General features: G+C 46.4%; 1 protein-coding gene across 2 annotated transcripts in view; it reads right to left on the bottom strand.

The window, feature by feature from the left end:
• The window catches only part of PIK3R5 (phosphoinositide-3-kinase regulatory subunit 5), a 108,020-nt gene that overhangs the window by 43,475 nt on the left and 46,996 nt on the right, over nucleotides 1–17,549 (bottom strand). Inside the window, exons 1-2 of one of the 2 annotated variants that reach the window (XM_034790389.1) lie at nucleotides 13,070–13,284; nucleotides 11,264–11,376 (exon numbers count right to left, since the gene is read on the bottom strand). In XM_034790389.1, coding sequence (XP_034646280.1) covers nucleotides 11,264–11,363 — 100 coding nt within the window. In that variant the 5' untranslated portion in view covers nucleotides 11,364–11,376; nucleotides 13,070–13,284. Of the gene's footprint in view, nucleotides 1–11,263; nucleotides 11,377–13,069; nucleotides 13,285–17,549 lie in introns of those variants that run through there. The other variant, XM_034790390.1, reaches the window with a different exon arrangement.

The following is a 17,549-nucleotide window of genomic DNA, read 5'->3' on the forward strand; positions in this document are numbered from 1 at the left end:
AAGGGCAGGGCATGATCTCGACTGATCTGGATGCAAACCACCCCTGCCTTCGGCTAGACTGATTTGGGCAGCGGGGGTCAGGCGGGTTTGCCTATTGCATAAGCAAATCAGGCTGTTTAGAACAGATGCCTTCGAGACCAGCTGCCTCACTGTGGAGAAGGGAAAAGTCCAAGGCAACAAAGTGGAATTTGCAAAAGTGGCGGGGACTGAAATACACCTCGGTAAATTGCCGGATGAAGAGAACTCCATTTCCTGTGCAAGCACAGCCACAAGTACAAATAGCCCAACAAGGTGCATGCTCTTTCCTTCCTCTCATCACTAGCAAGAGAGAAGGAAGTCACAGTGCTGTCTGGCTGCTTTATGCTGGACTGAATGAGATGGGGGACAGGGGGCTGGATTCCTTCCAAAGGGAGAGAGAGGACAAGCTCTTAGAAAATGGACAACAGGGAAGGTGAGGGATGAGGGTGGGGGCTAAGGCAAGTATCACAGATGCAGAGCTGGTTTGAGATCACATGGGCCACTCTTGTAATCACAGGGTCTCCCAGAACGTAGGGCCAACCCCACGATGATGCAGCAAAGCAATATTTAAATCCCACCCCATGAGATAGAGTGGAACCTGTTTGATACAAGGGGTTGGATAATCAAAGTTTCCTTGTTACAGCAGGAACGCAGATGACTCAGGCAGAGGGGACAGCTGCTGCAGAGCTTAGGCCACCATAACTCCATGGGACATCCGCAGCTTTCAGTTACCAGAGTTCGGTAAGCCAGGGCAGTGCTGTGTCCCTGTTAAAAATATATTGAAGCAAAAGCATTCTGGCTCTGAAATCTGCAGACACGGGACGCCAGGAACACGTGACCCAGTGAAGCAGTACTGTGCTAGCAGTGATCACCATGGATTCAGGGTTCCAGGCCTCTGCAGGAATTCTGGACTCCGACCACCATCACCATGTTACTTCCACACCAGCTTTGCATCATGAGTATCCAGGACCTTGACTTGAGTGCTGGAGAGTCCTGGATCCCTAACCCTGTCACCCCACCCTATGGCTACATTTAGACATGAGCATGCTGCCTATGAGGATTGGTCAGAAGATCATAAGCTACCTTTAAAGCAAACAGGACATTTAGTCACAAACTCCCCTTCCTTCTGCAGGTGTCATCGAGGGGTGCAATGCAGTCTGCCGAGAAGGGAGAGTGGAGCACACCTCAGCTCTGCTGCGACAAGAGGGTATTTTTATGAAATACAGCATAAAGCAATTCAGTGTCCTGTAATTTGAGATGTATCCACTGTAACATGTAGCCAATACATCCCAGTCATGCCAATAGCAGCCCCTTTCTGCAATTCTTGTGAACAAGCCTTTAAAGTAAGGCCACAAGCACACAGCACATGTGACCATTGCACCATCGCCACATAACTAATGAACTTGTTGGCTAAAGCTAAGGCTGAATTCTTGCCCTCACATCTCCCCATTATGACCCACTCTTCTCAGTCAGCTTTTTGCCTTTCCTGGTGTAACAAAACAAGTCCCAAGGGTTTTCTTTGGGGATTGAACTTGGGGGCTCTGGACCTAAAAGCAGAGGCCACTCCAGTCATAGACTCCAAGGCCAGAAAGGACCATTGTGATCATCTAATCCAGGGGTCGGCAACCTTTCAGAAGTGATGTGCCGAGGCTTCATTTATTCACTCTCATTTGAGGTTTCACGTGCCAGTCATACATTTTAACGTTTTTAGAAGGTCTCTTTCTATAAGTCTATAATATATAACTAAATTATTGTTGTATGTAAAGTAAATAAGGTTTTTAAAATGTTTAAGAAGCTTCATTTAAAATTACATTAAAATGCAGAGCCCCCCGGACCGGTGGCCAGGACCCGGGCAGTGTGAGTGCCACTGAAAATCAGCTCACGTGCCGCCTTCAGCACCCGTGCCATAGGTTACCTACCCCTGCTCTAGTCTGACCTCCTGTATAGCACAGGTCAGAGACCTGCCCCCAAAATAATTCCTAAAGCAGAGTTTTTAGAAAAACCCTCCAATCTTGATTTAAAAATGGTCAGTGATGGAGAATCCACCATGACCCTTGGTAAATACTTCCTATGGTTAATTACTCTCACTGTTAAAAAATTATGCCTTATTTCCAGTCTCGATTTGCCTAGCTTCAACTTCCAGCCATTGGATTGTGTTATACCTTCCTCTGCTAGATTAAGGAGCCATTTTTAAACATTTGTTCCCCATATCGCTACTTATAGACTGTGATCAAGTCACCCTTCCACCTTCTCTTCGTTAAGCTAAATAGATTGAGTTCCTTAAGTCTCTCACACTATAAGGCAGGTTTTCTAAACCTATAATTATTCTTGTGGTTCTTCTCTGAACCCTCTCCAATTTATCAACATCCTTCTTGAATTATGGGTACCAAAACTGGACACAGTATTCCAACAGTGGTCACACCAGTGCCAAATAGAAAGGTAAAAACCGCTCTATTACAACTCAAGATTCCCCTGTTTATGCATCCCAGAATTGCATTAGCTCTTTTGGCCTCAGCATCACACTGGGAGTTCATGTTCAGTTGATTATCCACCACAACCTCCAAATCTTTTTCCGCGTCCCTGCTTGAGGATAGAGTCCCCCATCCTGTAAACATGGCCTCTATTCTTTGTTCCTAGATGGAGACATTTACATTTAGCCATATTAAAATGCATATTGTTTGCTTACGCCCAATTTACCAAGCGATCCAGATCATTCTGTATCAGTGACCTGTCCTCGTCATTATTTACCACTCCCACAGTTTGTGTGTCATTTGCAAACTTTATCGGAATGATTTTATCAGGTCACTGATAAAAATGTTAAACAGCATAAGGCCAAGAACTGATCTCTGCGGAACCCAACTGGAAATATACCAAGAGGAGCAAATCATCTTAGGTGGGAGACCAAACCTGAAAGTCTGATTTTCCCAACAAAGCCACAAATGCATAAATAGAAATGTATCAGTGACAATGTTTTACAGCCAGTGGCGAATGCTATAATCACACCTTAATTCACGGTTATTGGGCTCAATACAGAGGTAGCTGAGTGAAATTCTATAGCCTGTGTTATAAAGGAGGTTGGATTAGCTGATCTAATGGTCCCCTCTGGCCTTAAAAATCTTTGAATTTCAGCCTGCTGCGGTCCAAATGCATGACAAAGACCCATAGCGAAGGGCACAGAAATTATTCATGCAGGAAACTGACAATGCTCTGGGACCCATCCTTTTAGGGTATTTAACTGACTTTTACACCATGGTTCTCCATTTCAGACAGGGCCGGCTTTAGGAAGTGCGGGGCCCAATTCGAATACCCGGTGGTGGTCCGAGTCTTTGGCGACACTTCGGCGGCGGGGGGTTCTTCACTCGCTCCGGGGCTTCCTCAGCACTGAAGGACCCCCTGCTGCCGAAATGCCGCCGAAGACCTGGAGCGAGTGAAGGACCCCCCTGCCGAAGTGTCGCCGAAGTCCCGGACCTCCGCTGGGTGAGTAAAAAAATTTAAAAACCGCCTAAGGTGTGGGGCCCTCTTAGGTATGGGCGTGGGGCCCGATTCCTGGGAATCGGGGGAATCGGCCTAAAGACAGCCCTGATTTCAGATGTAAATAATTCTCAACATAATAAGTGAAGGAGGCCAGATGTGCACGGTGTGTACTGAACTTTGGGTCTGTAATGAGGGACATCCCTAGAAATGAGGCGTGCCGGTGATACATGTCTGCAATCAGTCAGTCATTCTTAATGAAGCGCTGTTCTCAGGTGAAGACCAGCCCAGGCAATGTGAGTTGGTAGAGTGAAAATTCCCATCCTTACCAACCTAAGCCCATTAGCGAGGCAGGGCCTACCTAGCTCAGGGTCAGGCACTTGCCAGCTGAGGGCACTGGAAAGTTAAATACAAAACCTGTTTAATATCCTAAAGGAAAACGTTCCTTCTTCTGAGGCATGCAGGTGGGCTGACTATTTCTCTCAGTTGGATGACAACTGACTTTGTGCAATCTGAAGCAATGAGAGCCCATTTACATTGTTCTACAGCACACTGATTCTGGGCTGACCTCAGTGGAGGAGCGATGAACGCACTGCAGAGAACAGACGCTATATATAAGCTCGCATAGTGACCTAGGACTAGTCCTTCTGCTCCAAAACCACACATCTCTGCCACCTAAACTATAGACGATCCCAAAACAGGGAAGTTTGAATAATGGTGGAATGTCCTATAGCCTATCTATGGGCAGGTCATTAAAGGGTGACATCACCCATGCACACGGAGTTGGAGCATTGCAGTGCAGTCACTCCGGCATACATAGAGAATTAAGACAGGCAAGAAGGCGGTGAGGCCTGGAAGAGTATCCCAGTAACTCTGTTCCCTCCTTGGACACACACAGAGCAGCAGCAGGGTTCTATACAGAGCTGTCCATTACAAAGCGTCTCTTTCTGATTTTATTCTCAAATCCAGAGAATTCAGATGCAGTAGCTCCCATAGCAGTTAGGACGGTCTCCAGTGGAGATAATCTGCTACAGGCTGCAGGCACTGCAGGGAGAAAAGATCATTGACAAATCTTAGCCTCTTCTGCTGCTTTATTGCATCCTAAATGCTTCCTTACAAAATTAAAGTAGCATCAGGTCATGGCGGCATCCAGGAACTCCCAAGGTCCATTCCCACCAACCTCACGGGGTACTGGGCAAGTCAACTTTTCAGGCTAATTTTCCTGGTCTGTGAAATGGGAACATCACACAGGGAGCTGCATTCACGATTTCTAAATCAGAGGCTCAGAACCAGAGCACGAAAACTACATTGGCCCAGTCAGAGCACTGGTGCTTGACTTGAAAGGTTATCACCACCAGACACTTCTAAAGTGCGCTACACGTATAAGTTACCAGTACTTCACAGACATTAATTAATCCTCACAAGACCCTTGCAAGTTTAGTAGGCAGGTAAATAAATCAGTATCATCTTCACTCTGCATATGAGAAAACAGAGACAGATCAGTTAACAGCCTTGTCTTCAGAAGTGCTGAGCGCTCGAGTCCCAGGGTAGTTCGCAAGCTCAGAATCTCTGAAAAAAGCCAAAGTCATCAGCCACTTGCTGAAGGACAGCAAGTCAGTGGCAGAAGTGGGATTAGATCACAGCAATCCTCACTCTCTGTCCCATGCTCCAACCAGCAGACCATGCTGCCTCCAACACCATGTCAGGATAGGCGCCGAGCTGTTTTTTGCAGCAAAGAAATTAACAAGAAAGTCCAACAACTTGTGACTGAACAGCCAGTCCCAGAGAAATCTCACTTTATTACAGGAAACAGAGACTCACCAGCAGCTCTTTGGGGCAGAGACCATCATTTTTGGTTTGTTTGTACAGCACCTAGCACAACCGAGTCCCAGTCCACGACCGGGGCTCCTAGGTGCTAGGGTAATACAATTAAATATTACAAACACTGAGTTTGGACTAGCGCCTGAATCACTACATAGGCATGTGCAGAATAGCACCTTGAAATGTTTCTGCTTTGATCTCCAGTGTCAACAAAGATTACAACATCACACCTCGAATCGAGCAACAGCCAGGCCAATATCGGGGCCGGGGGAGGTGGCTAGGAAGGATGAGGCTTGAAGGTTTCTTTTCTCAGAATTACACTGCAATACTTGGCATCAGCACGCCTCCTCCAGCGGCTGCTACCTCCTGAATTCTGCAGCTGTGGTTAACGCTTCCCCTTTGCTTCTTGTTAAAAGGGACAACTGTCAACTTCAAAAAAAAATAATAAACCAAACTTGCCACATGACTCTGAGCCAGCTGGTACAAGTGACACCCAGGATCAGTAGAACAGACACAGGCTGCCAGAGTGAAAAACATTTGTCTATTTTTTCCGTTTGTTTCCATTGTGCACTTGATGTCTCACTGTGACTAAATCAATTCACTGTAACAATTTGCCCGTGTGAGTGACTCTTTAAAGTCTAATAAGTTAAAGGAACATTGGGCAAAATTTTCAAAATGTGTAAGTCCCACTGAAAAAAAAATCAAGAAAGTCAATAGGACTTAGGCTCCCAAGCGTCTAAGTCACTTTGGAAAATGGGACTTAGGTGCTTTTGAAGACTGTACTCATTGTCAGGGTTCATATCCCTAAAATGTGTCCTAGTCCCCTCCCTTGATTTTTGTTCCACTGAGTTCTAGGTACACCTCCCACTTCTCCCCACAAGGCAAATATTTCAATGGGCTTTTTTCTTTGATCTAAACAAAAGAATAGCAGTAACCCTGTATCCAGGGGCAGCCCCATGCTAAGCCAGTAGACATATCACAGGAAATTTGCAAAAAGCAGACCAGTCTGTACACTAGCGGAAGATAGCAGTTTCCATTATTCATTTTGTTTATATTTGTGTATGATTCGTATCCCCTCACCCCAATTAGCATTGAAAATACACTTAAAGCACGAGAAAAGGCAGCATTTTCCCCACAGTCTAGTCCAGGCATGTGCAGCATATTGGCAGTTCATGCTATGCACAGGTATTATTTACAATCTAGCCAGGTATTTAATCACTATCGTACAACACTCTCATTAGCAGCTTTGTTATTCTCATAACAACTGAGACAGAGTTAAGTGACTTGCCCAAATCATAGGGAGTCTGTGGCAGAACTGAGAATTGAATCTGGATTTCCTGTCTTCCAGTCCAGGGCTTTCACCACAACCCACCCTTCCTCCTTAGATTGCTAACCAACAATCTATAGCTGTGTATTAACGTCCCTCCTGTCCAGCGAGTTTAATATGCGCTATCGGTGGAGCTAAGAGGACACTTGGGCGTGATGACGAGATGTTCAATTCCTTTGCTGAGTGGCCCCCCTAGGAGTGGGTCTTGCCAAGCTACTTCCCAGCACTGGTTCCCAAAAGGGTTCAAAGCCCCATCTTGGGGCTCCCAGAGGTCAGCTCTTTTCTGACCCCTAGGGGAACAGCTTGGGTTTTCCAGCTTGGAGCCAGGAAACGGGAGCTGCCTTGGTTTAATTTTGTTTTGTGTTTGAAGCCTCTTTAGCTGCATTGAGGGAATGCAGCCAGAGACTCTGCCGATTTGTTTCAATTTGATTGCACCAGAAAACCTGCAAATAAACCTGCAACCTCAGGGAAGCTATTCCTTGACCAACTTGGGATTCCTGCTGGGCTCTGACACAGACCCAATCCCTACCACAGGCATATCCTACCTCTGCAGTGCTGAGCACAGTTGTAATTCACCTGCCGGCTTCTTGCTGACTTTACAAATCTCAACTTTTTAGTCAGATCTTTTTTTGGTAGGGGAGGGTGAAATATTGGAAGTGATTAGTCACTCACTATGGAGCAAAGGCTTGCAAGCATAGTACTGGAAAATAAAATACTGTATTAAATATGCAGACATGCAGAAAATTATCTGTGATCATAGAATCAGGATCAGGTATACCTATGTTTCTAGCACAAACAGCAACTGCTTTCCTTTCAAGTCAGTTACTTATTTCAGATTAAGGAACACAGCAAAAGCAGGAAAGAGCCAAAGTAAATTGGCAAAGCAATTAATAAAGGATGCAAAAAGCATCAATGCAAAACTGTGACCAGTAGGTAAAGGTTAAGAAGGAATTATTTAAATATATATTAGGAATAAACAAACTTCTTGCAATTGTATAGGTCTGATACTAGACCAGATGGTAAAATTGTCACTCATGATGCAGAAAAAGCAGAAGTGGTTCAATAAATATTTCTGTTCTGTATTTGGAAAGAAGCAGGATGGTGAATTCATATACCACAGTGAAAATGAAATGCTTTCTATTCCATCAGTAACTAGAGAGGATGTGAAAGAGTTGAGGATGTTAAAGTTAATTTTTTTTTTAAATCGGCAGGACCAGAGAAGTTGCACTCAGGAGTAGCAAAAGAATTGGCTGACGAGCCTTTGAAACCATTAATAGTAATTTTTAACAAATCTTGGAACACTGGGGAAGTTCCAGAGGACTGGAAAAAAAGCAAATGTTGTGTCAATATTTTAAAAAGGTAAACAGGAGGATCCAGGTAACTATAGGCCAGCTAGTCAGATACTAACGCTCGCCAAAATCATGGAAAAACTGATATGGGATGCAAATTGGTAAAGAATTAAGGAATGGTAATAAAATTAAATGCCACTCAACATAGTTTTATGGAAATAAGACTTGTCAAATTGGTTGTTTTTTTTAATGGGATCACAAGTTTGGCTGGTAAAGGTAACTGTGTGGACATCATAGATTTATACTTCTGGATGATGTTTTAGACCCGTGTGACATTCTGATAAAAATGTAGCCCAAATTAAATGGATTAAAAACCATTTAACTGATAGATCTCAAAAAGTAATTTTAAATGGGGAATCATCATTGAACGGGGGTGTTTCTAAGGGGGTCCCACAGGGGTCTGTTCTTGGCCCAATTAAGTTCAATGTCTTTATTTGTGAATCGAAAGAAAATATAAAATCAATACTAGTAAAATTTGCGGAGGGCACAAAAATTGGTAGAGTGGTAAATAATGATGGGGACAGGTCAGTTATACAGAGCAACCTGGATTGCTTGGCAAGGCAGGATCATTTGAACAACGTGTTTTAATAGATACAGCCAAATACAAGGCCATACAACCAGGAACAAAGAATGTAGGCCGCATTTATAAGCTGAGGGTCTATATCCTGGAATTTAGTGACACTAAATGACTTAGCGGCCATGGTAAATAACCATTTGAACATAAGCTAACAGCATGATGCTGTAGCTAAGAGGTTGCAAGCGATCACTAGATATATAAGCAAGGGAATATTGAATAGAAGTAGGGAGGTGATATTACCTCTATATACAACATTATCAAGATCACTACTTCATGCTATGCCCAGTTCTTGTGTCCAAACTTAAGAAGGAATGTTGAAAAATTGGAAAGTGTTCAGAAAAGAGTTACAGGTTGAACCTCTCTAATCCAGCAGTCCCTGGTCTGGCAACATCCATGGCCCGGCATAGGCGCCGACTCCATGGGTGCTCTGGGGCTGAAGCACTCACGGGGAAAAATTACTGGGTGCAGAGCATCCACCGGCGGCAAGCTCCCACTTCTGCCCTCCTTTCCCCAAGCCTCTCTTGCGCTGGCGGCCCCGCACTTACCAACTCCTCCTCCTCCCTCCCAGCGCTTCTGGAGCTCCGTGAACAGCTGATTCACAGCGTTCAAGCTCCAGGAGGAAGGCGGAGGACCAGTGGCTAGGACCCCAGGCGAGGGGCCAGCAGCTGGGACCTGGGGCTGGCATCAGAGCCTCCCGGGGGGGGGGGAGGGACCAGCAGCGGGGCCCCAAGCAGGAGGCCACGCTGGGTTCAAAGCCTGGGGGTGCTGCCGCAGCCCTCATAACCTACTTCCTGCACCTATGGAGACCTGTTGGCACTCTGCATTGACCTCCCATGGTTCGGCAAATTCTCTGGTTCGGCACCAGTCATGTCCCAAGGGTGCTGGACTATGGGGGTATAGGTTCAACCTGTACAAGAATGATTCAAGGTCGGGAAAACCTGCTTTCCATTGTGAGATTAAAGCAGCTCAATCTATTTAGTTTATCCAAGAGAAGGTTAAAAGGTGACTTGATCAGAGCTTACAAGTATCTACGTGGGAAGAGATTTCTGACAGACTGATCTTTAATCTAGGAGATAAAGGCTTGACAAGATCTAATTGCCAGAAGATTAAGCTAGACAAATTCAGATTAGAAATTAGACACTTTTTTTTTAAACACAAGTGTCATTAACCAATTTACCTATGGTTTCTCCATCACTTGAAGTCTTTAATTCAAAATTAGATACCTTTCTAAAAGATATGATATAGCTCAAACCGAAGATATGGGCTTGATGCCAAAGTTTCAGGGTGAGCATTTTTGGCCTGGGTTTTGCAGGAGGTCAGACTAGATAATCATTACGATCCATCTGGTCTTAGAAACCTATGAATCTAAAGTCTCTACAAAAACATGCAACATTCAACTCCCTGAGAGCATGCTGCATCATCTCTGCCTTACAAAACAGCAGCTGCAGACAAGCACACATCTAGAAACATAAAGGTGCCGGGGTACTGAAAACAACCCGCGACAGTTGCGTACACCAACACAGCACACCCAAAACTGGGACACACCCCTTCTTTTTCCATTCCTTGATTTAAAGATGGCTGGCCCAGCTGGCTGAAAAAGGGCTGTATACTTTGGTCATCTCAGGGGAACAGGAAGAAGTTTGGTAAGGAATGGATGTAGTTATCCCAGGCTGAAACCTGGCTCTAAGATCTCGATCCAGAGTTACTGATATCCAAGTTATAAAACCCTGAAAATAAGGGTAGCAAAGACAGACAGTCCCTGAACTGCAGTGACCAGCGAGTAAAGCACAGAGCTACCAGTAACAAGACAGAAATTCAGGGCCAGTTTCTGACGTGCTTACTCTCACAGAGTAATACCTTACTCCATACGCCGTCTCCATGTCTTCAGTGATGCTGCCTGACGTGACTAAACGACAGACATAGGAGGGGGAATATTTTAATGAGACGATGTAACTGCAGTTCCATGGAACCGTTTAATCTCTGGTTAACAGAACACCCACTCCTGCAGTTAACTGAATGTTGTCACACACACCCGGCACTGAATGCTAGGTGGGACTGCCAGAACAGTCAGTGCTGAGCTAACTCTGCTCCCACTGCAGTCTATGGGAACTTTACCATTGACTTTAATGGGACAGAGCTAGGCCAGCACTGGGTCCTTTGGAAAATGCCATCCACCATGTTTCATTGTCCCCCTTGTCCCAAAACTGTAGTGAACACCCCACCCCCACAAATACAAGTTTGAGCTGCGTTTGCCCCAAAGCAAGACCAACCAGCTAGTCAAAGAACAGGCGTCATCCCTTGTGGTGAATGGAGGTTCCTACCCTTTTCAGCCAGTGCTCTGACCAGTTTGCATACTTCTACTCACTGCCTTAAACTTAACATGAATCTCTCAACATCTTGGCACATCTTTCCAGCTAGGTGAAGGACTTGGGAAGGCACAAGTGGGTAACTAGAGCGGACCCATCTCTAACTCATGTATTGAAGGAAAGGTGATTCTGAGCCCCAAAGTCACTAGAGGAATGGGATGGTAGTTCCTAGCCACATTACCTTCCCGCTGCTTGGTCAGAATGTTACCAGACAAAGGACGAGATGTACAAATATCAACCGAAAGAGCAGGAAGAATCCCAGGACATTTATGCCACAAGGTTTGGTGAGGATATCCGGGGCCGTCAGGAAGCATATGAATATTGGGTCACCTACCGGTCCATGTGGTGGAGGAGGCTGTACTTCTGCTCAGCCCATGCAGACATCTTTCCAGTGCATGATGGATCCTGTCCTCTGTGCAAGTTGTGTGCTGCATTTTAGTTCATCTCCTAAATGGAGAGAGAGAGAGAGAGAGAGAGAGAAGAGTTAACATCACCAGGCCGTACCCAGGAGCACTCTGCTGAGCAGAGAACACAAAAGAACTCCCTGAAGTCTTGACAAGCAAGGACATCCGCTTTAAAATTTCACCCAGTTAAGAGTCTCTTCCCAACCTTTTCAGCTACTATCATTGCTACTGTTGTGGCACACTACCTTGTAATCTTCTTTGCCAATCGCCTGTCTTCCCTACCTTCCCAACTGTCAGCAAAGCAAGAGACATTGTCAACTCAATCAAGAGAAGCTGCAGGGTCTCTTTGCCGTGACCAGGGGACGTAAGGTCCTCCAGAACTGCAGTATGTGCGCGTGCATTTTCTCACAACTACCCTCTGCTGGAGAGAGCAAGACTGGCTCATGCGTTTGCAATGATGATGAAGTCTAGTGGCTACAGGCTGGCAAAGAGCCTTAACATAACTGACAGCTAAGGAAGTCTCATGGCTTAAATGGTAAAGGGAGCAGATGGTTCCGAGTGCTTTCCACCCCATAGTGCAGGCGTGTAATTTAAATGGTGACTGTGATGGACATTGTTGGTGGCTATAGATTCATCCTACAGTGCCTCTGCTCACATCATAGTTCTAGCCTTAAACAACCTGTGGGACTGCAAAGGGGAGCTGGGTATGCTCCTTCTCCAGCCACTCCCTGCTGCTGACTAGCCAATTTAAGGCAAAGGCCAAGAGGCTATTGGGGTAACACAGGACACACACGGTCATGGAATCTGGGCTCTAGGATAGAGTAGCTCGTCATACAGGATGGTCACAGTCATGTTGAAATAGCAGATTGCACGCACATTTTACCATTGATTTCACTGTATGGAAAATACCCTTCCACCCCTACTACTTAGGGATCAAACCCACTAGGCAGGCCAACACACGATGAGTCGCACGTGACGTGGCATCCTCCCTCTTACAGCATTACACCCAATTCAAGGGAGTGGTGGGTGACACAACTAGTGGTAAGAAAACTAGCCTTTCAGTTAAGCATCATGGCAGTGATCATGTATCTCCTCCTATTACAAATAATGAAGAGACTACTGCGTTAAGGCCACCTCCTCTGCAATCAGAGCTGAACATCCAGATGGCTCCTGCTGGGTGTGCACCTTCCCCTATCTAGCCGGAGGCCTCAGTGCAGTCTCAGAGCTTCCTTGCCTCTTGATCAAAAAAATCTAAAATCCATCTCTCCTGGGAGGAAGGTTTAGCCAGTGCAGCCTTTGCCTCTGGATGGCAGGAGCAGCCTCCTATTCATTCTCTACACACACTAGGATCCTAGAAGAGCCTCGAACTGTTGAACTTGAGTCTGGGGCATCCCAGCATTCCTCTTGACTTGATTCTCCAATGTATCCTAGCAGAACCCGGCGATCATGGCTCAATTCACAGCCATGGTGGGCAGTTTACATTCAGTGGCGAATCCAGTGTAACAGGGCTGTGCTCCACCCTGTGCCTCCCTGCCCACCCACTACCTCCCTCACGTCAGTGGGCAGGGAGGAGGGTTCTGGCATGGCAGAGCTGGCCTAGCCACACCATCAGCTATATGCTGGTGGAGATTGCCCCGCACAGGGGAAAGTCTCTAATGGAGGCCTCTAGCTGCCTTGGGCTCCTAAGCAGGGCAAAATGAACTTGGCAAGTCAGAGAATCAAGCCCCTATTCCTACCTCATACACACTTCAGAGAATCCACACGTGGGTCCTTCGAGGGAAAAGTGGCACGGACGCACAGGCATGGCAGGTGAAAGCACTCGGCTTTACTGGGAAGAGAAGAGCTTCTTCGGCATGTTGGCACCAGACTCTGCCATGGACTGGGTTGGTTTCCTGTCAGCGAGCATGTACGCTCCCACCGACTGACTCTGCTATGGCAGTGTAGGGAGAAGAGATTCTGCCACAAAGTGTCTGAAGTGAACAGACAGAGAGTATGTGCTCATCTTCCGATCTGCTTGGCATTTCACTCATGACTCGTGGCAAGCGTCAAAAGGAAAGCGGTGACTAAGAAGGCAATGACTCATGTATCACCCGGCACATTGCCACAGGGCACAAAAATCCTGTATGTCAGCTTGTTCGAGAACACATCTGGATCATCTGAAGAAAGGCTAATATTAGTCTAGTGTTCAACAAAGAAAGACTAGGAAATGTCTCTTGCCCATTGAGAACGCTTGATCCACCTGCAACGCACTGTCCCAGAACGGCAGAATTCCTTCCCTTATGCCCCTGGATTTTGAAATAGGAAGCTGACGTTGGGACCTGAAGGGAAAGTTGTTACCGTAATTTTCAAACCACAGAGTACAGATGCATCTGTCTGTTTCCTAATGTGTCTATGGTGACCACACGCGTCTCCAAGGCTCGTCATATTCAACAAAGTCTGTTGAAAATTTAATGTAAAAAGGACTTTGGAATGTGTTCAGAATTGTGAACTAGCCACATTTCATTCCCCCTCACATCATCCCCCCCAAAACAGATCCACAACTTGTGCAAAATTTCGTTACAGGGGACAATACTGGAAAGTGCAAGTCAAACTTTCCAAGCGGCCTTGCTAAGGGTCTGCCTACACTGCAGCGGGAGGTAGATGTATCCGAGCTCGGCGGGGCGGTGCTTTTTTTTGCTGCTTGGGGCAGCAAAAAAGTTAGAGACGGCCCTGACTGGAGCAGTGAAGCCACAGTGACCCAGGCTGTACAAGCCTACCCACTGGGGCAGTAATCAAGGTGGCCCATTTCAAACAGTTGACAAGAAGGTGTGAGTATCAGCAGGGGGAAAATTAGTTTTTCTAATGACCTATCTACTCCCAGGCTTTATTCAGGCCTAATTTTATGGTGTCCAGTTTGCAAATTAATTCCAGTTCTGCAGTTTCTCATTGGAGTCTCTTTTTGAAGTTTTTTTGTTGAAGAATTGCCACTTTTAAGTCTGTTATTGAGTGTCCAGGGAGATTGATTATATTGAACTCATTAGCACTACAAAAGTGATTTTTCTTCCCTTCTTGTCAACTGTTGAGAATAGCCCACTTCCACCTTAATTGAACTGGTTCGTTAGCACTGACCCCTCACTTGGTAAGGCAACTCCCATCTTTTCATGTGCTGTGTATACCTCTCTACTGTATTTTCCACTCCATGCATCTGATGAAGTGGGTTTTAGCCAGAGCCGCCCAGAGGATTCAGGGGGCCTGGGACAAAGCAGGGGAGCTGTGGCGCTTGTACTCACCTGGCGGCGGTCCGGGTCTTCAACGGCATTTTGGCGGCGGGGGGCCCTTCAGTCACTCCGCATCTTTGGCAGCACTGAAGGGCCCCCCTGCCGCTGAAATGCTGCCGAAGACCCAGACCGCCGCTGGGCCAGGGCTCGTGGGGCCCCTGCGGGGCCCAGGGACCTGGGGCAAATTGCCCCACTTGCCCCCCCATCTGGGCAGCCCTGGTTTTAGCCCATGAAAGCTTATGCCCAAATAAATTCGTTAGTCTCTAAGGTGCCACAAGGACTCCTTGTTGTTTTTGCTGATACAGACTAACATGGCTACCCCTCTGAAGCCTGGGTCTTCTGAAAGGAGACAGATAATCTCACTAGACAGATTTCTAGTGCAACTAATCACCATAGTACATACTGATAGCTGATCAGATAGGACAGACTTCTACTGGTATACATGCTACAAAGAAGAACCAGCCTCTCTCTTCCCCACCCATGAGTGGCACCACACAACTAGATTCATTAATGAAGCAGCTTCTTACTGATCAAGGGGAAGTGATTGAGAATGAGAGGACAAATATTGATTAGTCGACACCAAAATGGTTGGCAGGAAAGAGTCAGATCTGACAAGTTTCCCAGTTTGGGGGGGGGGGGGGGGGAAATCAACCTTTTTGAACCAAAGAACTGTGAGTCCAAAACGACTTTTTGTTTCAAAATGTTAGTTAATTTATAGTAACAAAAAGTTTAATTTTTTTAAAAGGCCAAAATTGAAAGAAAACTTTTTGACCCGTTCCAAATTTTTTTTTTGTTTTGGACTGGCTGGTCACAAAACAGAATCAGATTTCAACTTTTTGTCCCAGGTGCAGGGCAGATAAATTCTCAAAATCTTGAAAATTCTCATGGGATAGTAAAACAATTTCCTACCCAGTTCTAGATCTGAACCATGCAATTTGAGGCCATCTTTCAGTTATTAGCAGAGGGTTTCATCTCTATTAGCCAGGCCAGAAAGCACTGCAGAAATAGTCAGGTGGGAATGCGCAGGTTAAACATTAGGTGAGGGCTTCACCCCTTTGCTACAGCCCTTTTATACTGTGGCAATGTCAAAGGGTCAGTGAAGGGAGAATTCCCCCTGCCATACGCTTTGGGTAAGGGCAATTCATGCAGCCCTACCAGGCTGCTGCCTCAGGCCCCAGCGTATAGGGCAGGGCAGAGTTACAATGCATAACACTGTCGGCATTCTCGTGGCACCATTGCCCAGAGGAAGTCGGGACAGACTGCCATAACTTGGGCACTCCCCTAGGACTGTGTAAGTTATGCCAGAGGCCTCATTGGTCCCTGGAGCAGCCCAGAATTGGAAGGATGGAAAGGAGGCTTAGGCTGTGTAAATCTCACTCTAGCAGTTCAAAACAGACCCTACGTGAATGCTATGTATCTGAAATGCATGTGGGCTTTACAATAGGAAAAGAGCCTATATTGACTCAGAGGTGTCTAATATGTACAGCATGTCCTACAAACATAGGGCCAGATTCAGCTCCTCCACTGGGGAAGGGGGGGTCAGGAGTCGCTCCACTGCACAAGTGTAAACAAGAAGGGAATCAAGCCAAAGGGTCAGATCCTCAGCTGATGTGAATGGGTACAACTCCACTGCAGCGAATGGAGCTGCACCCGTTAGCACAGCTGCTTTGGCTCAGGCTACAGAGACTTCTGTCCCACAAGGGGCAATTCCCCACCCCACACTTCTTCAAATAAGATCACTCCAGCAAGACATCTGGAGAGGGCACAGCCCTATGCATCCTGGCTATATGAATACTCTCTCTCTTCCATTTCCACCAAAACGCCAAGAGAAGAAACCTAGACAGCTGTATCACAATCTGAGATTTCCCCTTCCATTACATCCAATCCCAGCGACAGCTCCCCAAGACACACGTGCAAAAAGCAACTGGCCCGCTGAGTGCCTGCAATCATCTCCTTCAGTGGAGGGGAAACCCACGGCATGGAACAAGGTCTTTAATCCAAGCATCCGGGTCAAACAAGAAAGCCCCCAGGGCACATTCAAGGAAAGACAGTAGCTCTTCCTGCCCTGCTAGTTCAGAGGCTGCTGGCTGCAATGCCAAAGTAGGAAATGGAAAAAAAACCACTCAGCCCAGAGGCCTGGTTTGCAAACACACTCGCTTTCCCTGGGAAGTCCGATGGGCGGGGAGCTAAGTGCTGGCATGATTACAACGCTACTCTGCCCTGTGTCTCATTCATGGACTCGGCTCCTCCAGTGCTGTCACTTCTCACCCAGCCCTCACCTTAACGCAAGTGAGAGAGGAAGGGCTCAGTTCATCTGAGTCAAAGGATGGAAACTAAACTAAACCAAACCATGGATACAGAGGAATCCATGTAGGTGTGCTGGGTGGGAGAAGAACTGCAGCAGCAATCACTTAATTTGGACTTAAAAGCATCCAGATCACATCTAATGGTTTCCCAGGCCCATGCACATGTCATTTAGAACCTACAGTGAATTCGTTTTTTTTCCTTTGACAACATCTCATCTCTCCGCCTTCCCCATTTCACTCTGAATCAGGGATCAGGTGCAGAAATAAACCAATTTCACCAGAACAAAGGTCCAAGCAGATCAATCACTCCAAGTGATACAAAAGCTGAAGTAGCAATGCAAAGCATCCTCTCCACCCCAGTCCCCTCCCACAAAGAGATTTGGAAGCTCGGCACCAGCGGAGAAGCAAGTGATTGCATTGGCACATCTCTCGCATCACACGCCAGCCTGCAGGGATCAGAAACCAAGCCGTCCACAGGAAGGTGTCATGAGCTCAGCTCACTCAGGTCATGTCCCAGTAGGAGCTATTGCCAGTGATCACTCCTTGAGAGGCACAAAACCCTATAGCCTCCCTTGATTGAAGCCTGTATTGACCTCAGCCCTGGATTCTTCTGACTCTGACGAGTTCCAGTGGGCCTCTTGGGAATAAGCACA

This window comes from Trachemys scripta, chromosome 14, assembly GCF_013100865.1.
Source record: "Trachemys scripta elegans isolate TJP31775 chromosome 14, CAS_Tse_1.0, whole genome shotgun sequence".
In the NCBI taxonomy this organism is placed as follows: domain Eukaryota; kingdom Metazoa; phylum Chordata; order Testudines; family Emydidae; genus Trachemys; species Trachemys scripta.